The 24,182-nt window shown below is 35.5% G+C and overlaps 1 protein-coding gene across 6 annotated transcripts in view; it reads left to right on the forward strand.

Annotated features, from left to right (window-relative positions):
- The window catches only part of PCDH7 (protocadherin 7), a 265,893-nt gene extending 242,181 nt beyond the window's left edge, over positions 1-23,712 (forward strand). For 5 of the 6 annotated variants that reach the window (XM_064711916.1, XM_064711917.1, XM_064711919.1 and 2 more), the window contains one exon: positions 19,367-23,712. In XM_064711916.1, coding sequence (XP_064567986.1) covers positions 19,367-19,746 — 380 coding nt within the window. In that variant the 3' untranslated portion in view covers positions 19,747-23,712. The remainder of the gene's footprint in view (positions 1-19,366) is intronic. The other variant, XM_064711921.1, reaches the window with a different exon arrangement.
- The last annotated feature ends 470 nt before the right edge of the window (positions 23,713-24,182 follow it).

A 24,182-nucleotide genomic window follows, 5' to 3' on the forward strand; every position in this document is an offset into this window, starting at 1 on the left:
TGAAAAGCTGTTTTCCAGAGACTCTGTACCTACAAAAGTGTTGTGTACTTGCCAGTTGCAAGCTGTGAGGTGCTAAGATAGTCTGCATTTCAGGATGTATGACAGAATTCTTCTGATGTTTGTAGCCTTTAAAATAAATTGTTTCAGTTCTTTTAGAATTGCTTCCTGCAGAGAAGAACCTCATAATTAGAAACAGAGCAGGATAAGACTGCAGTGCAAGTCCTTTGATGTGTTGGTTACCTGATAGAATTTTTTGAGATGAGATGAACTATAGCTATTGATAATACTTCTCTTTTTAAGCCAGATCTGCAGAACTACCTAGAGTTACTTTGCTTTTAATTTCACTTGATGAACAACAGAATATTAAGCATGAAGCAGGTAATTATAGTATTCAGTCTGAGTCAGGTTTACTGACTGGAATGCTTATTCAAAACACTACAAAAATTTCATTATAATTGTTTATCTTTTGTTTGGGTTGAGTTTCTTCAAATTTAATGATTTTTTCTTTATTCTTTTACTTCTTTTTTTTTTATTTTTTAAGGTATGCATACTTTATAAACAGAAATGCCTCTTCTGTGTTCTTCTTAGCCTTCTTTTACTGTCTTTAAAAAAAAATCTCAACAAATAATATCCTCCCATCCAAATAATGCCTGAAAAACTCCTAGAAGACCAGAAAAACAAGGCAGGATAGTATGCGTAGTACACAGTTTGTATTTGTTTCATAACAGGCAGAGAAAATTGATGAAAATTAGTCTCAAGTACTTAAAAGTTTTCCCATCCTGTAAAATTTAGTTTTGTTTTATTCCATCAGCAATCTCATATTATACAGTGCTCTTCTAGAGCCTGCCTGTTTTATTCCACCCACATGTAGGCATATATAACTTGCCATTGGTGTTACACAGGATGAAACATATTATTTTTAAAATGTTAATGGTATATTACAGCAGAAATCTGCCTTACGCATTAATTTTTCCAAAAAATTATATGCTATGTTCAACGATGCTTTGTGACTAAGGATTAGATCAAGTTTCTACTACACTAATCTTTTTGAGTACTATATCAGCATTGACAAATTAATCACTGCAGTTTTAAAGCAAAAGCTTTGGTAGGAAGACCAGAAATTTTCATTTTTTTTCACTGCACTAAATTTCTGGGTTACTGAAAACTTTTATGTATGTAACCCCTAGGTAAAGCAAAGCTGGCATGGCTCCATAAGTAGCTCCAGTTTCATTTTTTGGTGCTATCTCTTTACAAATTCATATTTGTTGATTTCATAAGATTTCTTTGATTATATTTTTGCTTGATAACCTTCTTGGTTGAGTCATGCTGGGTAAATAACTCAGCAAGAGATTTCAAAATAATAATATTGTCTATAACCTAATTTTAATAGAACACTGTAATAAGATAACAATTTTTTATTGTTCTTAATAGTGAGAAGAGATGTTATGAACTAGATAGAATTTGAAAATCTGAAATATGTATTTTGCTAGTTCTCTTTAATGTCCTTTCCTCCTACATTATGTAGTCAAGCAAACTTCAGTAGATTCCTGTGTGGAATAAACTCTACAGTCTCCTTGAAGTCTCATTCTGTCACCTATAAATTTAGAGGCAGGGGCACAGATTCCCCTCTGAGCTATAGAAAATTCTCTCAGTTAAACAAGTTTAGTTACTCTTGAGAATCAAGCAATCTTTCATTTTCCTCAAAGGAGTTCCACTTAACCTAAAACTCTTCAGTCAGAAAAACACACACACTGCTGCTGAGCAGCTTCGCTCAGCAGCTTTACACTTTTGAGCTGGAAAATACATTACGCAGTAATTATACGACAGGCTACAAACACAGCTTTGAATTGTATTTTCTATCATGCTGTTTTATTATCTCTGTCCATGTAAACTATTTAATAGATGAGATGCAGTGAAGTATAGCAAAAATTTTGGTACCATCCTTAATGTACCTGTTATCTTTTTGGAGAAAAATTATCTATGCTTTGGATATGCTGCTGATGTCAGTGTCTTAGAAAAGGGTTTAAAATTGCATAAATCTTCATGTGCTTTATAATATTTAACACCCAAAACATATAATCTCAAGAGACTTTATCTCATTTTTCTGTTTCACTGAAATTTTCAGTTGCTGTTCTTGGAACAGATCTGGATCATACTTTACATTAATTTCAGATGTTGGCATGCCACCAGCTTCAGTTGTTTATTTTGAATTTGCACTTCTCATTGATGACAGAAATGTTTGATTCAAAGAATACCAGAGCAATATGAAGTTAGTCTCTGAATTAAAAAAATATTTATGCTTTTTAAAAATTTAAATGAAGCTGGATTGACCGAACTTCTAAATCCTAAGTACTAGTGATGTAATGCATCTTGTGAAAGCTATGACTTAGCTGTGCATTATTTTTCCCTGAAAGACAAATTAGGTAAAACTGAATCACAGAGAAATTCTCACAGATGTTTCTAATTCCTTTGGCAAATTTGTGTAGCTGAGATCTTTAAAACAATTTAAAATTTCCTAAGAGAGTTTTCAAAATACAGATTATTATAGAAATCTGTATAAGTTTTGTTTTGTAGAACAAAAGATGACTGCAGCTAGACAGATTTTCATGGACTGAACCATAATAAGTGAATCTAAAAAAAGAGAAATTAAATTATACTTTGTTTAGCAAGGAAAATTTATTCCAAATTTGCTCTTTCTTCCTTTTCCATCAATTTTATCTCTTAAAATTTGAAACCTAAGATATGTCTGTAAATCTTAATTCAGATTAAGATCTCCCTATGAATAAAATTATTGTAAATTAACCAGAAGAATTGTCCTCTTATAGCATGATGGCATTAATAAATATCATAAGAAATTGTTATTTTGTTATTCCAGAAAGATGTAATTATATTCAAATAGTTTCAACAAGAGGCAAGATATTTCTCTACTGAGTTTCAAACAGATGTGGTATAAAACACATTAGGTCCATAGAATCACTTTGTCACAGACCAAAATGTCCTAATCTCTTGAGAGTAAATTATATAGCACCTATTCAATGACTTGTAATCGTGTGAGTTTACAAGATGCTATCAGTCAAAAAAGCAAAGAAACTTGCCTTTTGGATATTTCCTTAAATATAGTGTCCAGCATTTTATATGGAAGAAAATCAGATAGTTAAAGCTATTCCATTATATTACTATGGTGCAGATTTGCACATTTACTTATGGTCTTAATTTTAAACATAAAAAAGAGTTGGAAAAATGTTTTATATCCAATGACAATTATTTAGATGGTACTGCACTCTGCCATTGTTCTCTGTAGAGCTCTATGGATATGTGTGCTTGAGTCAACAAATCCAGGGAGGGAAAAAGGCATTCATATTAAATATTGAAGTTTGTCAAAGATGAGATAACAGATTTTGTCCAGGAATGATTGACACAAGAAATATAAGTGTAGAAAATACATGTACAATTCAACCTATTAAATCTGATTCCTTAAAGGAAAATGAGGAAGACCTGTCTCTCACAGACACGTCTTGAAGCATGAAAATTGTTTAAAGGGCATCCTAATTTATCCAGATTTATCACAAGGCTATCTGTGATGGCAGGAAAAGATTTTTTTCTTGAAAGGGGTGCCTTATTCTCTTTCTCCCAGTAGTTGTTCAGATCTTTGTCTATTTATATTCATTATTGTTGCTGTAAGAACAGTGCTGGTTTTCATTATTTCATTGGCATGAGAAGCCCTGATTCAGTTTTACTGTCAATTTTGACCTCCTTATGTACCTCCTCTACTTTCAGTGAGTGAAATCACCAGTAAATAGAAACAGAGAAAACTCCACAAAATACTTTTGCAGCAGAACAAATAATATAACAGCACTCAAGATGTATATAATTACCAAACCACATGTCTGATAGGGTAAAATATGCACTGGGAGTTTGTTCAGTTGATTTTTTGCACTATTACACATATAGCAAGTTTTCACACACCTGGCTGGAAAGAGATTTGAGAGTATACATGAATAGTCTAATAAAAAATAGGAGTCTCAAAATACCTTCACAGAAATAGCAGAATAAAATCAATGTTAATTTTAATGCTGAAAATTAATTTTTGTAGAAGTATTTTGAGAACATATTAGTTTTTCCATTTGATTTCTATCTGCATCACTTGAAAGTGAACAGATAATTTTCAAATTTAGCTAGGTAGGCACTCATCTCTGATTTAAAATATCATATATATATATATATAGTAAATGCTCTACCAATCCATTTAAGTTAATTATCTTGAAGTGTAAGTTTAATAAACTAATCATTGGTGTCCACCACTGTGGACTGTGGGTTCATTGGCTGTGCTTAGTCCAGACCTAATTTAATGGATCACTATGAGAAAGGCTTTGTTTATAAAAGAGCATGAAATATGCTCATCAACCCTCTCCGATGCTCATTCCTTTACAAGGTCCATGAAATACCCAAGTGTGATGTGCAGTTGGACTGGTAGGACTTCATTCAGCTCTGGTAGGAGCATGCCATACTCTTTGAATAATTCTGGAATAATTCCCTCATGTGACAATAAATGTGGCTCAGGTGATATTTTGGTACACATTTCTTTGTCTGAAGTTGCAGCTTCATAGCAGACACAAGTAGAAAACAATTGTACCAGCCAACATGGAATCTGTTACATGAATAAATTAGCTATACTTCAATGCACAATGCTTTACATTCACAAGAACCACAATCCTAACTGACACCTCTATTATGATCTCAGAGAGAAGCCAGAGACTAAAATACTGCAGAGAGAATAATTTTCTGCTAAATATTTTTCTGTCAGGAAACCATATTCAGAATGGCCTGAAAGGAAGATGCCTGTACAAAGTATGCACCATATGGCCTAGCTGTGGTACATTGTGGGGGCAATAGGGGAAAATAATCATTTAATAAAAGGAAATTAACAGTTTACTAAAAATTGTCTGAAATATTAATTTCCAAAATACCACATTAATTTATTTGCTTTAACGATAGTTGCCCTGCAAGTCAAGTGAAATGTACAGATTTCTTTATTTTTTTTTTCATCTTCCATTTCTTTATGTTCTGTCCAGCTCTGATATTTTACCCTTTAACCACTGGTGTTTAGTGTCTTCTTTGGCTTTTTAAAATAGCCCAGCAGCTGCTAACTGATTATGACAACTCCACTTAATATTGGGTAGATTAGTAGACTGTGGATTTAAACTGGGAGTAATCAAGAGGATTATTTTTTATTTTCCACACCTGCAGTCAATAAATTTAATACACTATTTTTTTTTCCAGTTGTATATGCACTGTTAAAAAGAAGATAATTTAACCTCACTGTTAATATGTTTTGCTTGGCTAAGTTTTATGCAACCCTAACAGACATAATTAAGGTTTTTCCCTACCTATTGTCAAGAACTTAGTCATGCACTGCCAGTGAAGCAAGCCTAACATTGTCATTTTTACTGATGTCTGAGTGAAAGCATTAATTAATAATTTCAAAAATTTCTTGATATTCAAATGAATGGAACAAGATGGAAAATATCTCATTTATTCGTGAAAAAGTAGATGTTAACTCTGAAGCAGTAGTCCAAAGTATATATACTGCACGTCTCAAGAAATCTGGAGATGTCACAAGCAGAAGAAAAATGGACTATTTCCTGACATTTACAATTTTATGGGTATGGTAAATGCTTTGGCAACCACATTAAACAAAAGTAAACTGACTAATTTTAGTATTGTGCTGCACAACATAAGGGATTAATTGCGATATTAAACATTCTTAAAGCAATAATATAATTGATTTACTAAAAAAGTACTTCCACTGCAGTTACTTCTGACAAAAAAAATATTCCATTTTTTACTTTGGGGCTGGGAAATATTTCACAAAATTCGGAGGAATATCTCAGAAAATCTGTGTCAGAGTATGCTCAATTCAACTAAATGACTTAGAAACTTGAAGAAGCTGTTACCTAGTCAACTAAACCCCAGTATCTTCATCACAGGGATGAGAGATAGCTCCTGACTGGTATGCTTACATACCCCTGTTCTAGTCCAGTCTTTGTCCGGTTTTCGGCTGTTTGAAGGGCCTGGAAAGGCCCGGAGTGGCCTTGGGGCAGCCCGCGTATCAAAGAACGAGAAGAGGCTTCAGTTCTTCTTTCGGTCTCTATGTTTATTAATTGTTTATCTAAAAGATTTTCTTTCGGCCCGACAGAGGTCTGTTCAGCAGTCAGCCATGAGCACACTGTACTGCCCTCCGGGCAGCCACCTATCTTTATACCCATTGTTACGTGTACAATATTTATCATTTTTCCCCAATACCATTTATTCTTATTGCCCGGTGCACTTTTAGTAATGACCAATCCTAAAGTGCCACCATCACCATAGAAGATGGAGGAGAAGAAGAAGAAGAAGGACAGGACACGCCCCAATTCCTCCATCTTACTTCTCTAAACCCCCATGTACATAAATCCTAAACCCTGTGTCTCACCCTCTAATTAACTAATCCCTTCACCATTCACCCCGGTGAAGTCCTCCTATCCTCATACAGGTGTCGTCTCCCGTGTAGGATCAAAGTCCAGCCACCAGACACTTCTGGCAACATTCCAGGACTCCCGAGCCCCCCAAGGGTGGTCTCGGTGGCTCGGCACCTCAGGACTGAGGTGCTGAGATCCCACAAGTCTTGACTTCAACATCCACAGTTCTATTTGTAAAGTAAAAGCTGTACATCTTTGCCACATACAATTGTTGGATAATAATGGTCAAATAGCTGTGATACACACTGCAGTCTCTGTTAGATTCTACCTCTCACAAGAAGGATTGACACTACTGTTTCTGACCAGCTTAGACCTTGCAAGTAACACTTGATTATTTTTCCTCTGTTTTGTTTCATTCAAACTGCTTCTATTCTTTATATTGTTAGGGAAAAAATCATTATAGTGTTTCATTCCATACTGAGCTAAGCACTGATACACCAACCTTTTTCATGTAACATCCCTATGATTCATGTGTAGGATTACAGTCTTTCAGCTATATGTGTTGGAGAGGAATTAGTGCTGTGCTTAATACTTAATTACTAATGGACTGTAACCCAGATGAATCTGTCATAAATATGGAAAAATTCTGAGCTGATGCTTGCAATTAATTCACTGTAATCTGCAGACACAGCTGAAAAATCAATAAAAAAATTAATGGAAAAAATCCCTTTGAGCAGGACATAAATCACACTGAGAGCACTGAGAGATTCATTATCTTTCTGTATTTGTCTCTTCATTTTTTGAGGTGTAAAGACTTTTCCACGTACTTACTATAAAAACTACATCAACAGCAAAAAACTCCCCAAATTCCCTCTTCCCTGCAAAATCTTAATAAGAAAGCATCAGTACTTATAAAAGAAGTAAAAATTTAGGGGAATTAATCTTGTGAGGTATTAAAATCATAATGCAATCATCAGTCATAGCCTGCACTGCTTCATGAGGACAAAGTCCTTCTTGTAAAACTTAATTTCCTTTTACAAAAATATTATCACCTAGTTGATCAAGGGAGGTGAATTGGTGTAATCTTTTTGGATTTCAGTAAAGCTTTTCATACTGTCTCTCACAGTGCCCTCCTGGACAAAAGTTCCAGCACACAGCTGGATAAACACATCATGGGATGGGTGAGCAGCTGGCTCACAGGTCAGGCTCAAAGGGCTGCAGTGAATGGGGTGACATCTGGGTGGTGACCTGTCACTAGTGGGGTTCCACAGGGGTCCCTCCTCAACTCTAAGCTCCTCAATATCATCATAAAGGACTTGGACACAGGACTGGAAGGGACTGAGCAAGTTTGCAGATGATGCAAAGCTGGGAGGAGCTGTTGACTCCCTCAAAGGCAGGGAGGCCCTGCAGAGAGACCTCAACAAATCAGTGGGCAGAGCAATCACCAACCACATGAAGTTCAGAAAGGGAAAGAGCCAGATTCTGCACCTGGGGTGGGGCAACCCTGTGTGGACAGACTGGGGAATGAGATGCCAGAAAACAGTGCCATGGAAAGGGACCTGGAGGTCCCGGTCAATGGAGAGTTGAATGTATGTCCTGGCAACCAGGAGCGCTGAATGTGTCCTGGGTCCATCAGGCACAGCATCACCACCTGGGCAGGGGAGGGGATTGTCCTGCTCTGCCCTGGGCTGGGGCAGCCTCACCTTGAATATTGTGTGCTGTTCTGGGCACCACGGTATGAAAAAGATGTAAAGCTACTAGGCACCATCCAAAAGTGGGCTATGAAGATGGTGAAGGGTCCAGAGATCTAGATGGTGGAGACACCATACAATGAGCCACTGAGATCACTTGGTCTGTTCAGCCTGGAGGAGACTGAGGGGGGACCTCAAAGCAGTCTGCAACTTCCCCATGAGCAGAAGTGAAGGTGCAGGCACTGATCCCTTTTCTGTGATGATCAGTGACAGGACCAGAGGGAGTGGCCTGAAGCTGTGTCATGGGACATTTAGGCTGAATATTAGAAAAAAGTTCTTTGTCCAAAGGGTGTTTGAGCACCAGAACAGGATCCCCAGGGAAGGAGTCATGGTCCTAAACCTGCCAGAGTTCAAGAAATTTTTATACAATATTCTCAGCACCTAGTATGGCTCCTGAGGATGTCCTGTGCAGGGTCAGGAGTTGGACTTCAATGATCCCTGCGGATTCCTTCCAACTCAGAATATTCTATTATCCTACTATGCTATGAAAGAGGAGGCTCATGCCACTGACATGGAGTAAAAGACAAAACTCTGTAACTACTTCATCAGTAAATAATTTTCTTTCCCAGTGGCAAGTGGAAGTATTATCATTTATGGCTGGGTTTCTTGTTTTTATATTTCTGTTATTCTTCATAATTAATGAGGATGAGCAATATATTTTATAAAATTTAACCCATTTCTTCTGAAGTATACTTACACACATAGGAAAAATGTGAATTAATACAATAATGTTTTTTGTTTCTGTTTTTAACATTCATTTCAGTCTTTTGTTATGTAGAATTTCTGCTAAAGACATGAAAATGCATTCTTTGTACTTTTCAATTCACTGCATTGAATTAAATTTGGTTCTAATCCAGATCTTCTAATATCATTAAGTAAAATTACAAATGTATATGTGCATTTTTGAGAGAAACATTTATGACATGGACAGATAAGTGTGTATTTTTTTCCATTGTTTGGGATAAGGTTCCCTTGATGTGACACAAAAGGTTGCACAGATCCTTCACATGCTATATTTCTTCTTACTATACAACTTTCTCTCAACAGCTGCTAAAAAGACAAGTAGTCACAAGTTATTTGTTTCTTCTTCATGCTGAGCCCTACATTATTTAGGTAATAATTTGCATGTAGAGCAGAGATAACTTTGTTCTTTTCCCCATTTGAAAATAGCATAATATAAATTAACAGAGCTTCAGCTCATTTTACACTTACAAGTTTAACCTTTGAGAGTCTATGACTTGTAACAAAATATACTTTGCATGAGTCACACAGAAAACCTCTGGAAACCCAAGTAATTCCCTTTTTATGAAAGCAATAGTACTATTTATAATAGCTTACTATTCAATATTCTATTCTGTGTATTAGGTATAAGATAGATCCAGAATCCAGCAATGTTTTGCTGCACAAAGTGGAACAGTATGAAGCATTTCATTTTCACAAATGCAGTGGTACTACCAACATAATCAGTTCAAGTTACTATTTCATGTATCAGAATAATTCTCTAAGAAGTAGCTCACTAAAAGATATGAAAGAAATCAGTATTTTCCCTTAAAATCAATTCTTAAATATAGAAGCCTTCAAACAGAAGCCTCAAACTTTAGTTTGATTTCTTGTCAACAAGCACAAGTGGTTCAGTTTTTCTGTTTGTTTATTGATTTTATTCCTGCCATTACTTGTGACAATTAACTGGCCATGTGCGTAGTGGGGGATTATCTTTTTAATCAGTCACCATTTGAAGCTAAACCTTAGCCATATATAATGCACTTTTATATTGCTTCAACAAATATCAGTCTTAAAAAAGAACTTGAAACTCCATGTCACTGACTTTTTATATGCATTCAACTTTCATTATCAGTTTTGTATATCTTTGAAGATATTTGTGAGATATCCATCAGACCAAATGACACCAGACATCTTTTGGGCCCATGTCTTTATTTTCTAAATGAAAGCAATGCTGCATTCATTAGCATCCCTTAGAAATTATTATTTTTAATATCTCCAAATATAAGTTATCTATTGAATGAGGTAAGCATAAATTGAAGGGAGATGAAGGGAAGTCATGGTGTTTTTGTCTTCTGTGGCAAGAGCACTTGTTTTCCTACCTAGTGTCCATTCCTGATGTGAAAATACATTATTAAATCCTTATCAACAGGAAATAAAATAAAAGAGAAGAACAGCTGAGGTGAGCTAATAATGGCTGCTAGCTACCTGATTCCCTTAGAGCTCCTGCAGTTCCATCACTTTGGCAGGAGTATCAAGGAAGTTATGGTGACTTTTGAGCCTTGATTCAGATTTTCTTAAGCCATCTGGAGGAGAGTTGACATTCTAATTGCTCCATAAATTGTTTCAGCTCAGAGTTTGTTAAGCACTGACACATTTTACTGAAAAAAATAAAGGCATGTAATTTGACACAGTGACAGATTAATACCTTAGCATTAGATTGGCAGAACAATTAGACGGCTTAAATGTTTCCTACATCTTAATGTCTGTGCTACTTCAGGAAACCACAGTAAGTCCTGCTTTTCTGAAGGATATGTTGCCATTGCAGTGATAGAAGTAAATCAGGCTATCAAAGGATTTAACAGGATTACAAGAAGTCTTGCAGCAAATACATTTAAATCTAGAAAATTAAAATCTGGGGAATTTAGGTTCAGCATGGTGCATTTAGTATGGTATTCACCACTGGTATCCCATAAGCTGATACTTAGTTCTCATTATATATGTGCAATTGGTTTTGTGAAAGCAAATGAAATAACACAGTCTGAACTACTGGATAAATACAATTTAAACAAGAGAAAACTGTGTTTCTACTGGCCTTTCCTATTTTATAATGCAATCAAATTAGTATTTGTCTAGGATTAATCTCATTGAATTTGATTTCACTTAACCATAATGTTGCAATATTTATGTTATTGTCCTACACTGACAACCATCAGATCAATATGATTTTGGTCCGTAAGGGTACAAGTACATGTTTTTTTAGTGTAAAAAAAAACCCCAAAACTATAGATCTGTGTTTAACATAAACTGTCTTTAAGTTAATTGTAAAATATTGGTGATTCCTTAAAGAACATAGATGTAATATTATTGAACTGGTATAACCACTAATTTAAGCAAGAATTTTTTTTTATCAAGCTATTCCATAATTCAGGAAAAAATTAAAGAATATTATACTTTAACATTATGGAGGTAACTATGATAGAAATAACTATGACTATGTGGAAATTCAGGCAGAAATATGATTGCTTAGGAAATATTTCTTTATTACTTGGGTGATATTTCTTTGGTTACATGTCTGGGTCATTTTAAGTAGCTATGCAGACTGGTGTAGTATGTTTAATAAGCACAAAACCCCAAAACTTTATATGATTATTATCTTATTTGACTGCTCCTCTGTACAACACAGATAGGTAATATTCAAGGAAAGCAAAACAAAAAAAAAATTATATAAGATGCAAACACTTGTGAAATTTTGGTTCTTACACCAGTTTCAGGTTTAATGGACTTCAGAGGTATGATATGTTTTGCACCACTACAGCCAGAAACAATATTCATTCTTTAACCTTGTGAAGCAACTGATTGTAAGATAGGATGGATGTGTTTTTTCTCAGGAAACAAGATTTTATAAATCCTAAATTATCATGTTGGAACTTGAGAATGGGTGGGGTGCTTTTATCATTACGGGCTTTATGTTTCTGTATTCCTTTGATTAACATCTGAATTAAGTGGTCCAACTATTTCTGGGTTTTGCTTTTTTAGGAGGATTCTAAAATGGATTTTTGGTTAAACTGAGGCCCCCTGTCTGAGGCTGATTTATTACTCAGTAAGTCAAGAGTCTCAACCCAGAAGCAGTTAGGAATTGGATTGAGGCCAAAGCACCTGAGAGTTGGCAATCACATCAACAGAACTGTAGAGATGAAGGGAAACTTTAGAGGTCATTTAGTGCATCCTTTCTCTCCCAAGGTATGATTAGCTACGTTTATGTTATCCTGGGAAAAAAATTTTCTAGACGTTTGTAAAACTCATCCCAGATTCTATAACCTTCCATTACTACTTCATTCATCCTCAGAGATTTTCCTAATTTCTAACATGATTTGTCATTGTTGCAATCAAGACATTACTTTTGGTCTTTTCCACTATGGGCCTGCAAAATAGGTTATTTCCACTCTTGTTTTTTTCCTTTGTTCTTGCCTTTTAGGTACATTATCAGTGCTCTTTCCTACCATATCTTCTTTCTCTACTCACTAATTCACTTTCATTCATCTAGCATGAACTTTTTTCAAATTTAAAGAATCATTTAACTGTTTCTATTTTCCTGTGACATTGGGGTTTTTTTGTCTGTTTTATTTTTTATTGGTTTTAATTGCAATGGATCATTTAGCAGCACATATTTTCTTTAACATGCCACTCTGCTCTCTCTTGAAACTGCTAAGTATTAGGACTTTGGACTCATCACAGCACTGAGTCTTGCTAGCTTTAGGGATTGTTTAAGAGGAACTATTATTTTCAACAATTTCACAAGTAAGGTAATCAAAATTCTCACTTTCATTCTATATTCTCCATTCTTTATTTCTATATTTCTTTCCTTTGCATTGAAAAAATAAATCAGATTTATAGAACTCATGATTTTGTATCATTGTCATACCTTGTCTCAAAATATTAATCATTCCGTCAATATACATAAAACTTTTCTGTACTCTCAAGTATTTTCTTAAGCACTGAAAGGAATTTTAGAATTAGGCATGATATACATGAAATTATTCTTGTCCGAAAGCAATTAATATATTCATTACTTCAGTGCAGTTGGCACATCTCAGGCAGTGGATTTGTGTTTGGCTTTATTCAGTAAGACTGCTTTAGAGATGGCATGCACTGTCTCTGCAGTACACGACAATGCCACATTCAGAATGACAGCAGCCCAAGCCTTGGGGCACTAAACGCTTCTTGAGATATGTTCAACTGCTGTTTAACTGTATTTAGCCCAAGGTACAGAGAAAGAAATTGCTGATGCTTTCTAACATGTTTAAGTATTTTTATAGTGTCTTGGCATGTCAGAATATGCCACGGCACAAACTGGGGTGCAGCTCCCGAATTACAGCAATTAGGAGGCAAGAATTTCAACAACAGTACTGTTGTAGCTGTATATCCCTGTAGACTGGCTTTCTTTTCCCCCTTAAAGAGTGATTTTCTACAATATGTCCTCTCTCAGCTGTTTTCTGCATTATTGTTCCCTGATCATGTCGTCAATACTTGTTAGGCTTTAAGAGATCTATTGTGTCCCTGATCACACAGCTCGTAAAAGAGTCATGGCTTTTAATATAAAAGCCATATAAACATACTCCACTTTAATCATATAATGGTGTTTCACTTGCATTTTGGATGCTCTTCTGAATATAACATATTTGTGTACAGAATGCAGAAAAAATGGGGCTGATCCAAACCACAGTCTCTTTCTTTCCTATTCTTTTTTTTTTCTTTTCTCACAGTAGCTGGAACTATTCCACATGCAGTTCTTATAGGTCCTCAATAAATGGAACCATGCAGGGATATTATGGGCTTGCCAATGTGGAAAGCAAAATCTGCATGGAGTCATTGATTTGTCATAGATACTATTTAGAACTCCTCTGCCAATGACTCCTCAGATCCTGTTGTCCAAGCTGCATGGTTTACAAAAGTTGCAGAGTTGCACTGCTCTACTGCTATACGGCTACTGTGGTTTTGTACTCCTCCAAGAGAAAGGTCTACAGCTAGGAATGCTTTCTGTAGATGTTCAAATTATTGTGTCTAGATACAGCGTCACTATTGATTTGGAAGGTATTCCATCTCCAGGGACAAGTGGAACAAAACTTTTGCCAGCTTAAGTACATCTTAAATCTGTTGTTGCCATCAGCTTTGTGTGTGGTTTACAAAAATGAAAAAGTGAAAAGCTCTTTGCATTTTTCTGCAGTGTCTGTGCTAGAACAATGTCATGAATAGCTGTGGGCCTATAAAATATATTGTACAAGAATGGTTGTTAAAAATGTGTAGAGTGGAGCCAGAGTGAGCCTTCTTAACTATATTTCTGCAATGTGTGTGTAAAATAAAAGCACGTAATTTGTAACATAAAGAGTCATGGAATGGATAGGGTTGGAAGGGACCTTAAAAATCATCTAGTTCCAATCCCCAGGTGTACTTGTTGGCTACTGAGTTCATAATACTGTTCATGTCCTTGATGAAATATATTAACCTCTTTTGATTAGGAATAGGAGGAGAGAAAATAGTAGAAAACTGCTTGGTTGGAATATTTGAGGTAGTTTCTTTGGTATTAAACTGGAGATAGAACATCACCTTTCCCCAGTCCAGCCTGCAGTGGTAGGTGCCTTCCCTTTCTGATAAGAAGCATCCCTACTAGCCCTAAGGGAACAGTCAGCTACAATCAGCAGAAACATTAGCACACATACAAATATCTCCAATCACCTACATTCTTTTGTACAAAGTTTTATGGAAAACATAAAGCATGTTTCTGTCTCAGAAATTAGCTGCAAATGTTTAAAGATTTATTGGATGAATAGTTACTAAAGTTTAAAAAAATACCTAACTTTTATCAGATAAATTTCAACAATTGGGGGTGAAAGCTTCTATCAGATACAATGACAAAGTAGATTTTAAAGTCCATTGAAGTAATATTTTCCAATTTTTTTCCCAAGCTGCAGTCTGGCAAGTAAAATCTGTTTTAAAAGTATTACATTTTGAATTCTCCATTTACATGTATGCCTAAATTCTTTTCTAAATATCTGCATTTTAGCGAGTGGGTTCACAATGGCTGAGCCATGTTCTGATCTGATGAGCAGATATACTTGACAATAACTAAGAGGATATCTTCTGATGACATCTTCTGATTATCTTTTTTGTGCTGATAAAGTAAAAGGTTGAATTTAGCTAGTCTAGATAAACTCTTAGAACCTAATCCCAAATCTACCTATTTCAGTATAACAAGAAATATCACATATCTTTCTCTACTAATTAACATTGTGATAACTTTTTTTTGTTAATAAGGGGCATTTTAAGCACAAATTAACTTGGTTTCCAGATATGTAACTGCAGTAGGAATCTGTTGTGCTGCTCCTTGATGATTTGCCAATTCTGCTGACAAATTGTTTGCTGTGTCATATTCCATTAGACTTGTTAGTTCTCAGTGGGGTCACTACTGGAGTACTTCACTTTTAAACTGAGAAGCACTTAGGAAAAGTATTTAGCTTAGAAATAGATGTGTTTCAATGCAAATTATGCTAGAAAACATGAGTAAAATTTATTTTTATTTTCAAATTTAGAGATTGTTCAAAACTCCATGGGCTAGGTAATTTAAAATGCTGACCATAGAGTCCCTACTCTGCAAGAGAGGGTTGATCTGTTTCAGTGAGTTAGCAAAAATGCAGTTACTGTGTAGCTAAAGTGGTATGGCAGTTTATCCAAATTAGAGGTTAAATCGCTGTTATCAAGTGCATAGAAAGCACCCCATCTTCCCTTAACCGACTAGTTTAGGTGTGCCAATCTTTTAAACAGATGAGAGATTAAAATGCAACAGGTTTCAAACCATGTTAGATTAAATCTGTTCTCAAATGCTGCACTGATTCAAGCTCTGAGAAAAGATGCAAGAAAGCAATGGAGTAGAAGGCTGTAAGTGTCAAATCTTAATTGAAGGTGTTTTAGAGAAAAATAAATGGCACTGGATCTGACAGCCTGAGGGACAGGAGGCTGCTGCTGCTGTTCCATAGCCCCGAATCCAAAGAGGAGGATATATTCCCAGCTGGCACACACACAGAGCACACACATACACCAGATATACATCAAGTTGTCCACGCAGATCACAGACACTCAGAGCCCTCCCATGAACACAAACAGCACCAGGGGCCTCATTCTGTCCTCTTCTCTGGCTGGAAAGGATGGAAGACCACTACTGGTGATAGTGCACACACCCATATCTATACATGCACTCATAATAGAGAGCCCATTCCCAGGAAAGAGTTGGAAAGGAACTTGATAAGAGGACAGGACAAATGGTGTTCATCCAGCATAGAACATAACCAGACAAGCAAACTATTTACTTGTGACTGGCCCTTTTATCCCCTTATGTCTCTCTTTCTCCTTTATCACCTAAACTCCTCACTTCTCTTCCTGATGGTTTCTCCCCTAAATGTCATCTAAGTCCTTTGCTGTCCCAAATTCCTTTTCCTTTATGTCTTATAATTTGCTTTACATACCTAGACAGCAATCCCCAGAATTACACAGAAAGATGATTTTTCCTTGTGAATCCTTGTTTTGAGTTCCTACTTGCTACTGTACACCCCTGTGTTCCTCTGGGCCTGACAGATGGACCTTGGAGGGTCTGATTGCCCTATGGTGGGCCTGGGTAGGTCTGTCGGGGTATTATTTGGGCTAGAATTGTTCTTCCAGTGGCTCTCTGAGCTCTTCTGTGGGTGTGAAGATAAGGTTGATCACATAACCCAACAGGTTATGTGACTTGGAGGCTTTTGCTTCATAAAACAGCATTATAAGGCTGAATTGTACATTAAGTCTTCATGTTTCAAAATAATAAGTTCCAGTATTTGTCCAGAAGTGAATAGGAGAAGCAACACAATGCAAAATGGTGCATTTTAAAGAGCATGATTAAAAGACCACCAGTAAGGGAAGGATTTTTATGAACCCATGTACTGCTGACTCAAAATTTTTTTTCAGCTAGAAAGACTCCATCAGATATAATGAGGTGCTAATTGTTTCAGTCTGGAAAAAAAACCCAAACTCAAATGACAACAAAAGAAAATCTTTCCAATAAACTTATATTCTTATGTTTTAAATAAAGGTCTGACAAACTGCCTTGATCAGTGGTTGCTAATATTATGTCAGAGTAATAATTAAAATACTTGAAGCAAGCATAATGTTTAATGGTCAGGATTTTTTTTTGGAAATAAGGTGCTGGTTCAAATATTTTATAGAGGTTTAAGGGAATTGTCCCTGTTGTGAAAATATGAAAAATTCTGGTTAAAAATCAAAGCATATCAGGGCAGTGGAGCAGTTAATTATGCTTCTTATCATTGGGGAGGGTCAGAATAATGCTGATTTAACTGACAAACAGAGGATTTTCCTGTACCCATCCCCATATTCTGTGTAAGTTTTCAAAACACAGCCACCTGATAAGTTTTTATAGTATTACATTCTTCATTGGGTAAAAAAAAAAAGTGAGAATTGTGTCTAAGGGTCAAAGACTTAAAAATAAATTGGGGAAAAAGTTTAAAAAAGAAAAAAATCACTCAGTTCCCTCCTCCTGGCCTTACACATCTTAGTTATGGGAGTACTCAGTTATCTAGAAACCAGGCCTGTTTCCTCATTAAAGTCAGTGATATTTCATTGAAATATGAAATTTTATACAGTATTCAGAATGCATTCAGTAAATTCTGTTAAATGTTGATACCTGGCAGTAGCAAATAGTGTACACACCTTTACAGTACAGCAACAAATTATTTATTAAATTAATGTTTAAATGCCTTAAAAAGAAATCAGGACAGGATGAAGATAAATCTGACTTTCAAGAACTTTTGCAATTCTATCAGAATTAAATTCACAGACATTGAAATGAAATATGCTTTCTCAACAAGCACATGTTTTAAATATTTTAAATTAAAGTGGTTTATTCTGGAGGAGTGAAGGATTTTTGGCTGTTGGGTTTTGGGTTGTTTTTTTTTGTTTGGTTGTTTTTATCTTCAGCAGTGGTTTCTTTTATCAATTTATTAAAAAATCACAGCTGGAATTATCATCATTTGAGAAGGTACTTTATTAGCCAAATTAAAAAAAAATAGGCAAAACAAAAGTAACAGAATGAAGGCTGAGCGGGCTTTTGAAGGAGTTTTTATAAGTTTGTATACACATGTTATTACAGGCAAAAATTACTGTTCACAAGAATTTTGGTGTTGTAGTGGGAAGGTAGAATGATGCCAGAGCCCATTTGAAGTACCTGATTATGTTTCCATGTTCCTTGCTCCCTTCAAAATAATTGATTTTTTTACAAAACAAACCTAAATATTTCATCAAATAAGTCATATTATATGAAAGCCATATCAAACACATTTGAAAAAATTATTTTTGATTTATGTTCTTTGTCAATTTTGTTTGAATATAATGTTGTTCCATTGTAGGCAGCTTCAGTTATTCCTTTAGACCATAAAGTACACTATAACTGAATAAAAGGAAGGTTAAAGAATCTTACCCATTCACTAAAATAGTTGAGGTAGTTTTTAAATTCAGTTGTATACAAGCATCAAAATAAAAATATTAAATATACCTGCTTTGAAAACAGGTAGGAGTCAATACTGCAGGCCTTGGAACTTTGCTGGTTTTTAGTGAAAGCTCTTACAAACACAGAAAACTTAGACATAGTGAACAGGAGCAGGACACCTTCTAACACAGCCAGTCACATATAAAATGTTTCTCTTTAGGCAGCACTCAGATTCATCCCATGCCCTACCATGCACATATACACACAGAACAGCTTTATTTGTACTATTATTTATAACCTAATCAAAGGTTTTGTATGCTTCTGCAATTACTGATTGTACAACTTATCTAACATACTGTGGGCTAAAAACTCAAGTGCCCAGTCCTCAGAAATTCAAGCAGAGGGTTACATTATATGAAAATTCAGTTCCTTTGTCAATAGCGGATCTGCTCATTTGCAGGGCATTAAGTATGTTTGTAAGTATTTCCAGGGCACAGTGTCTGAGGATTCTTCCACATAAATTCAGAGTATTCTCTAAAAAAAATCAAGGAAAGGTATTTTTAATAATTTCTAGAAAATTGGCAGTATGGAATTAAGTGTTTCTTTGACTCTTTCAGACATCAAAATTAATTCAGTACCTAATGCCAAATGTTTCTGGAATTGATTTTCAGGCACAGGAAGAGGATTAATAGATTTTGTATTTTTTCAATTATTAAGATTGAGAATAACTCTACAGATCTGCTTGCTGCCTCTGGGCACATGCAATGTGAAAAAATTATTACTGAGGAACTTACTGCCACATTCCTACCAAGATCTTTAAAAATACCTTTTGTGAATGCAAGGATTTTCAGTTTCAGCGGAAGTCACTGTAACATTAATTTGTAAAGACAACTCTCTTTTATTTTCAGATTCACGGCCTCTACCAGATGTAGCCCTAACAGGGAAGTGCACCCGAGAATGTGATGAGTACGGCCACTCAGACTCCTGCTGGATGCCAGTCCGCACTTCTCCGGAGAGAAAGCAGAAGAGCCAGCCAAAACTCTCCACTTTCATGCCTGTTGATGAACGGGGCAGTCAGGAAAAGCTGGCCAATGGAGAAGCCTCCCTCATGGGTGACCGCAACAGAAACCTCCTTAACAAAAAGTTGACCTCATCTTATGAGACCTTCAGCGCAGCTAGTTTCAGCAAAAATGAAGAAGGCAACCCAGAGGATATCCCCCTCACACAGACAGGGGAATACAAGCCATCTCCTGTCAATACTCTAACTAGAAGAGAAGTTTACCTGTAGGCTAAAAAGCAGCGACAAAGTTGTTTCATAATATAAGAAAGAAATGGGGCAAAAGTCTTAAAATCACAACAATTTTAAGAAAACATGTGAAACAATAAAGAGGGGGCCACCAAAGAGACAAAAGATCTGCCTGCCACTTCTGCCTCCATAGCAGGCATGTAATTATACTGTCTGCCTGACTATACTGTACAATGTAGAAAACATTGCTGTTACTTGCATGTCTAATTCCCCCTCGCTGATTTTTATTTTCCTAGATCTATGGTTGCAAATTCCTCCCATAGTAGCAAGCTTGATTAAAAAGAACACGACACACTGTTGTTTCCCTCCTGCAGAAGCATGAATTAAGCCACTCATTTTGTTTGTTTGTCATCTGGCTTGTTGAGGATAACAGGTCAGGGAAAATGTATTCGAAACATACCATCTGAATATTGCTGATCCCCATCAGGGACAATCCTTCAGAAACCATAAAGATATAGGATAAATATAAAGGAATAATCATTAATAGGCACTTTGTGAAGACCACAGCTTTAATATTCTCACCTCTCATCTGAGGCTGGAAGAAACAGAAATATGTTCAGCCTGAGACTGCAGTCAAAAACATGGCATACTTTCCCGTGATTCATGGACTCTGGTTCTGTTTTATCCATTGAACAAACCTGTCTTGCTGTGTCTCTTTCTCTCTTTCTCTCTCGTTCTCTGTAATGATTATTTCAATGTAAACACAATTACTAACACTTATACCATAGGATAGCAATGATAAACTGTTGAAATCATTATTTTGGGCAAGACTAACGTTTAGCTGGGAAGATTGTAATAACAAAAAGGCCAAAGATCACACAATGGATCAGGGGAACTGCTATGTATTGGGGCTTGACTTAGAAAATAAATGTATTCACAAAAAACCCACATGTACTCATAACACAACTTCAGTTACATTCTATGCAGCAGCACAGTCCACAAGCCCAGATGACAATTTTTTTTTTTCCAGTGTGGTTCTGTTGAATGCCCAAAGGAACTGATGTTTTTTTTTTTAATGACATGATACATTGCAGCACATGCTGCATGTTATATGCTGCATATGCTAGTTCCAGGGAATTTTTAAAATCAAAATTAAAAAATAATAGTAGAAGAGAAGGCTGTGTTAGTGGGAATGCTTGATGGGAGGGAAAAAGGTGGACAATAGGATAATGCAGTAACAAGAGAATGTTTCAACTCGGATACAAAAGCTTCTTTTCAGATTGCAAGGCATGGTTGCTAAGTCTGGTCATCAGTGTTGCAGCTTATCAACTGCTTCAATTATGTCAAAGATGATGATAATGAAAGCTTTCTTGAAACCAAGTGCATTAAAACCAAGAAACGTGCAATACTAAATGAGATCAATACTCAGAACATTTAGCATTAGTAAAAAATGGTCTGATAAACAGTGATATGATACCTAGGAGGTCAAGAGGAGTTAAAAGGAGTCCAAGCTACGATATGCAAGAGCTCTAACAATTATCATGGGGAGTGCATCATGAAAGGAAGAGGAAATGAAACAGGGTTTTGTGCAATAAAAGCAACAAAACATGCAGAACATCAACCAATTGCTTTGTAGTTGATGCTGTATTAATAATCACAGACTGAGCTCAGACATTCAGACAAAAGTGACAATCAAACAACACAGCAAGGACAGCTCAAGGACGGAGAAAGCATTCAGATCCCTGGCTGTTGAACTGGCACGAAGGCATGGCTAGATGGCTCTCTAGCAACTGTAGTCATAATGTAGCTTTGGGTAGTTTCTTGCTTTGAAGAATTGCATAGAAATAACCTTAAACAGCCTAAGGTAGACGTTGGTAAATCAAAACAACTCATCACATTTATCTTTTGAATTCACTTCTCCATACAGTGGGTTGTGCCATTACTGGCCTTTTCATTCTCCTCTCTAAAGTTTACTTTCTTCAAGTAACATTAGTTTGTGTATAGCAGTTATGATGAACGGGCACATTTTAGAAAGAAAATATTAAAATCAAAGATTATTAACGATTGAACATTTTTATGTTTAATTATTTAAGTAATACGGGGAGATGCAAGCTAGTACTTTGTTATGAGACTGCATATAGCAGTTACTGCTTTGTATAATCTGTAAGTACCTGTTTAAAAATGCTTCTAAAAATGCTTATGTAATGTAAACACATTTTTCTTGCACGTTTCAACAGAATACACAATTGCATAACACAAATGTTCAACAGAACTTCCTTTAATAAGATTTTATTTAATATTACACACAAGAAAATAAATTAGGTAGCTGGGTTCCATATATTCTTAGACACTTTTTCTACAGGGGTAATAATACAGGTCATAATAGACCTTCAGATTAAATGGATCAGCAGTCATTCACCAATTTTTGCACCACGTAAGACAGTCATGAAATAATTTTCTTGTGTGCATCTCCTTAGATCTAAAATGTGTGAAAGAATTTTTTTAAAAATTCTATCTACTGTAAGTATTCACAGTAATTCTTGTGGAACTAGCCACTATTAATATGCTGATTACTCTTCTGACCTGGCATGACATACAAATATATTTTGTGTTTGTATTTTTCCTCTTTATTTGAAATAGGTTAAATCTGGTGCCACTCCATAAATAGAGTGCTTTTGTATAAAAAATAAACAAATAAAGCTATAAAAAATAATTAGGGTGAATGCAAAATATGCAACTGTGCCTTTTATACCTATTATTATGGTAAAGTGGTAGTTGGGTTTGGACACTGAGGGGTAAGGGGCTATTCCCAACTTTTTTGAACCTGTATATTTACCTGTGTTTATTTTCTGAGAAATTATAAATAATATATTTAAAAGCAAGCCTTTTGCCAAACTCAGTTAATGGACCAGTCTTAAGCATTATTAACACAAGGCTGTGGTTTAAGTAGGTCTTGAGGATTTTTTTAATTACTATTTGTGTGGGCTTTGGGGTTATTTTAATTTGTTTTTAATTTTGCTGCCTGGAAAAGTATGATCAGTCTATATGATAGTTATTTAGCAAGGTGTCACCAATTCATGTTGCCAGGAAAATTGACAATTTTTTAATAGCTTTTAGCCTTCATCAGATTTTATTTGTACTGTATAGAAATCATCTTTTTCTTTCCTTCCATGGGAAACTCAAATGAGCTTTGCATGTATTTTACATTAGGGCACCTTTATAGATTGATGCGTTAATATATAACTTTATATGTATTAGAAAGTTCAATAGCTTTGGTCTAAAATCTAAGGCTTAATCCAGATCTCAGACCCACTATGTTTATTGAATATGGTTTCTGACTGGCCTGCTGCCTGAGTTTCAGGAAAAAAAGTTAAACATTATTTTTATGTGGGGGAAAAACTTAAATGGGATTGAAATGATTGGCTGAAAGGCTACCCTAGAAGTTGTCAAGCAGAAAAATCATGAATCAGGATAAAGATCTTGCCATAAATCCAGCCATCACCAAACACTTGTAAGGAAGTTAAGCAATTAAATATTTTTCTTTCTGTTTCACTGGTGATAAATATACAGAGTTTCCTTAAGAAAAGAAGCAGATGAAAAAGCAATAGAAATGAAAGCCCACCAGTTAAGTTGTATTATTAACTGAGAGAGCATAAGCACTAGGAAGAAGACAACATTCACCAGCTACCTGGGGTATGCTTTCAGACAACTTTTCCTAAATTTTAAAGCACTTGCATTCAGTGTGGTACGATCTGTTTGTAATAATAATCATTGACTATTGTTCTGCAACTTGGATGTTGATAGTGAAGCAGAGAACAATTTATCATTGTTTATTATGAGTCACTATGCACGCAACTATGCTAAACATGGCAAAATGTATTAAACGCTAGTCCACCTCTATTTATGAAATATTTACATAATTTAATTTGCTTTTGTACAGTTTTATGTAAATAAATTGCTTGTCATTTTTGTCTCTGCAAATTAAAATATAACATGTTCAACTGGTTTCCCATTTGCCAGTTTACTTTCTTGGACAGTCTATTCCAATTTTACTAGATTAAATCACATGCTAGTTTCAATATTTAATGGTATTTTGAATAACAATGACACCGCCTTAGTAACTGGCCACAGATTCAGCTGCAGAGATAGCTGAAGTTTTACCTGTCTTCTGAGTGAAATTCGATAGCCCTGAGGCTACTGTCACCCTGGACAGCACCCAGCTATTTTCACAGCAGAGAGTACTAGTAACCTGAACAGTTGTCTCTGATTACTGATCAAAAGGACTTATTTTAAAAATGTGTCCAAAACCTTCCTATTAAGTGGAATAACAAGCCTTTAGTAAAAGTCCATATATTTCCATTATAGATTGGCAATTTTTCTTATTATCAACAAGGCTGCTATATTTTCCAAGAAGTTTAGAACTATTAGCACATCCTAAAATGTCAGTAGAGCACCTATATTGAGAAAAACAACACAAT

Source organism: Zonotrichia leucophrys, chromosome 4 (assembly GCF_028769735.1).
Source record: "Zonotrichia leucophrys gambelii isolate GWCS_2022_RI chromosome 4, RI_Zleu_2.0, whole genome shotgun sequence".
Lineage (NCBI taxonomy): Eukaryota > Metazoa > Chordata > Aves > Passeriformes > Passerellidae > Zonotrichia > Zonotrichia leucophrys.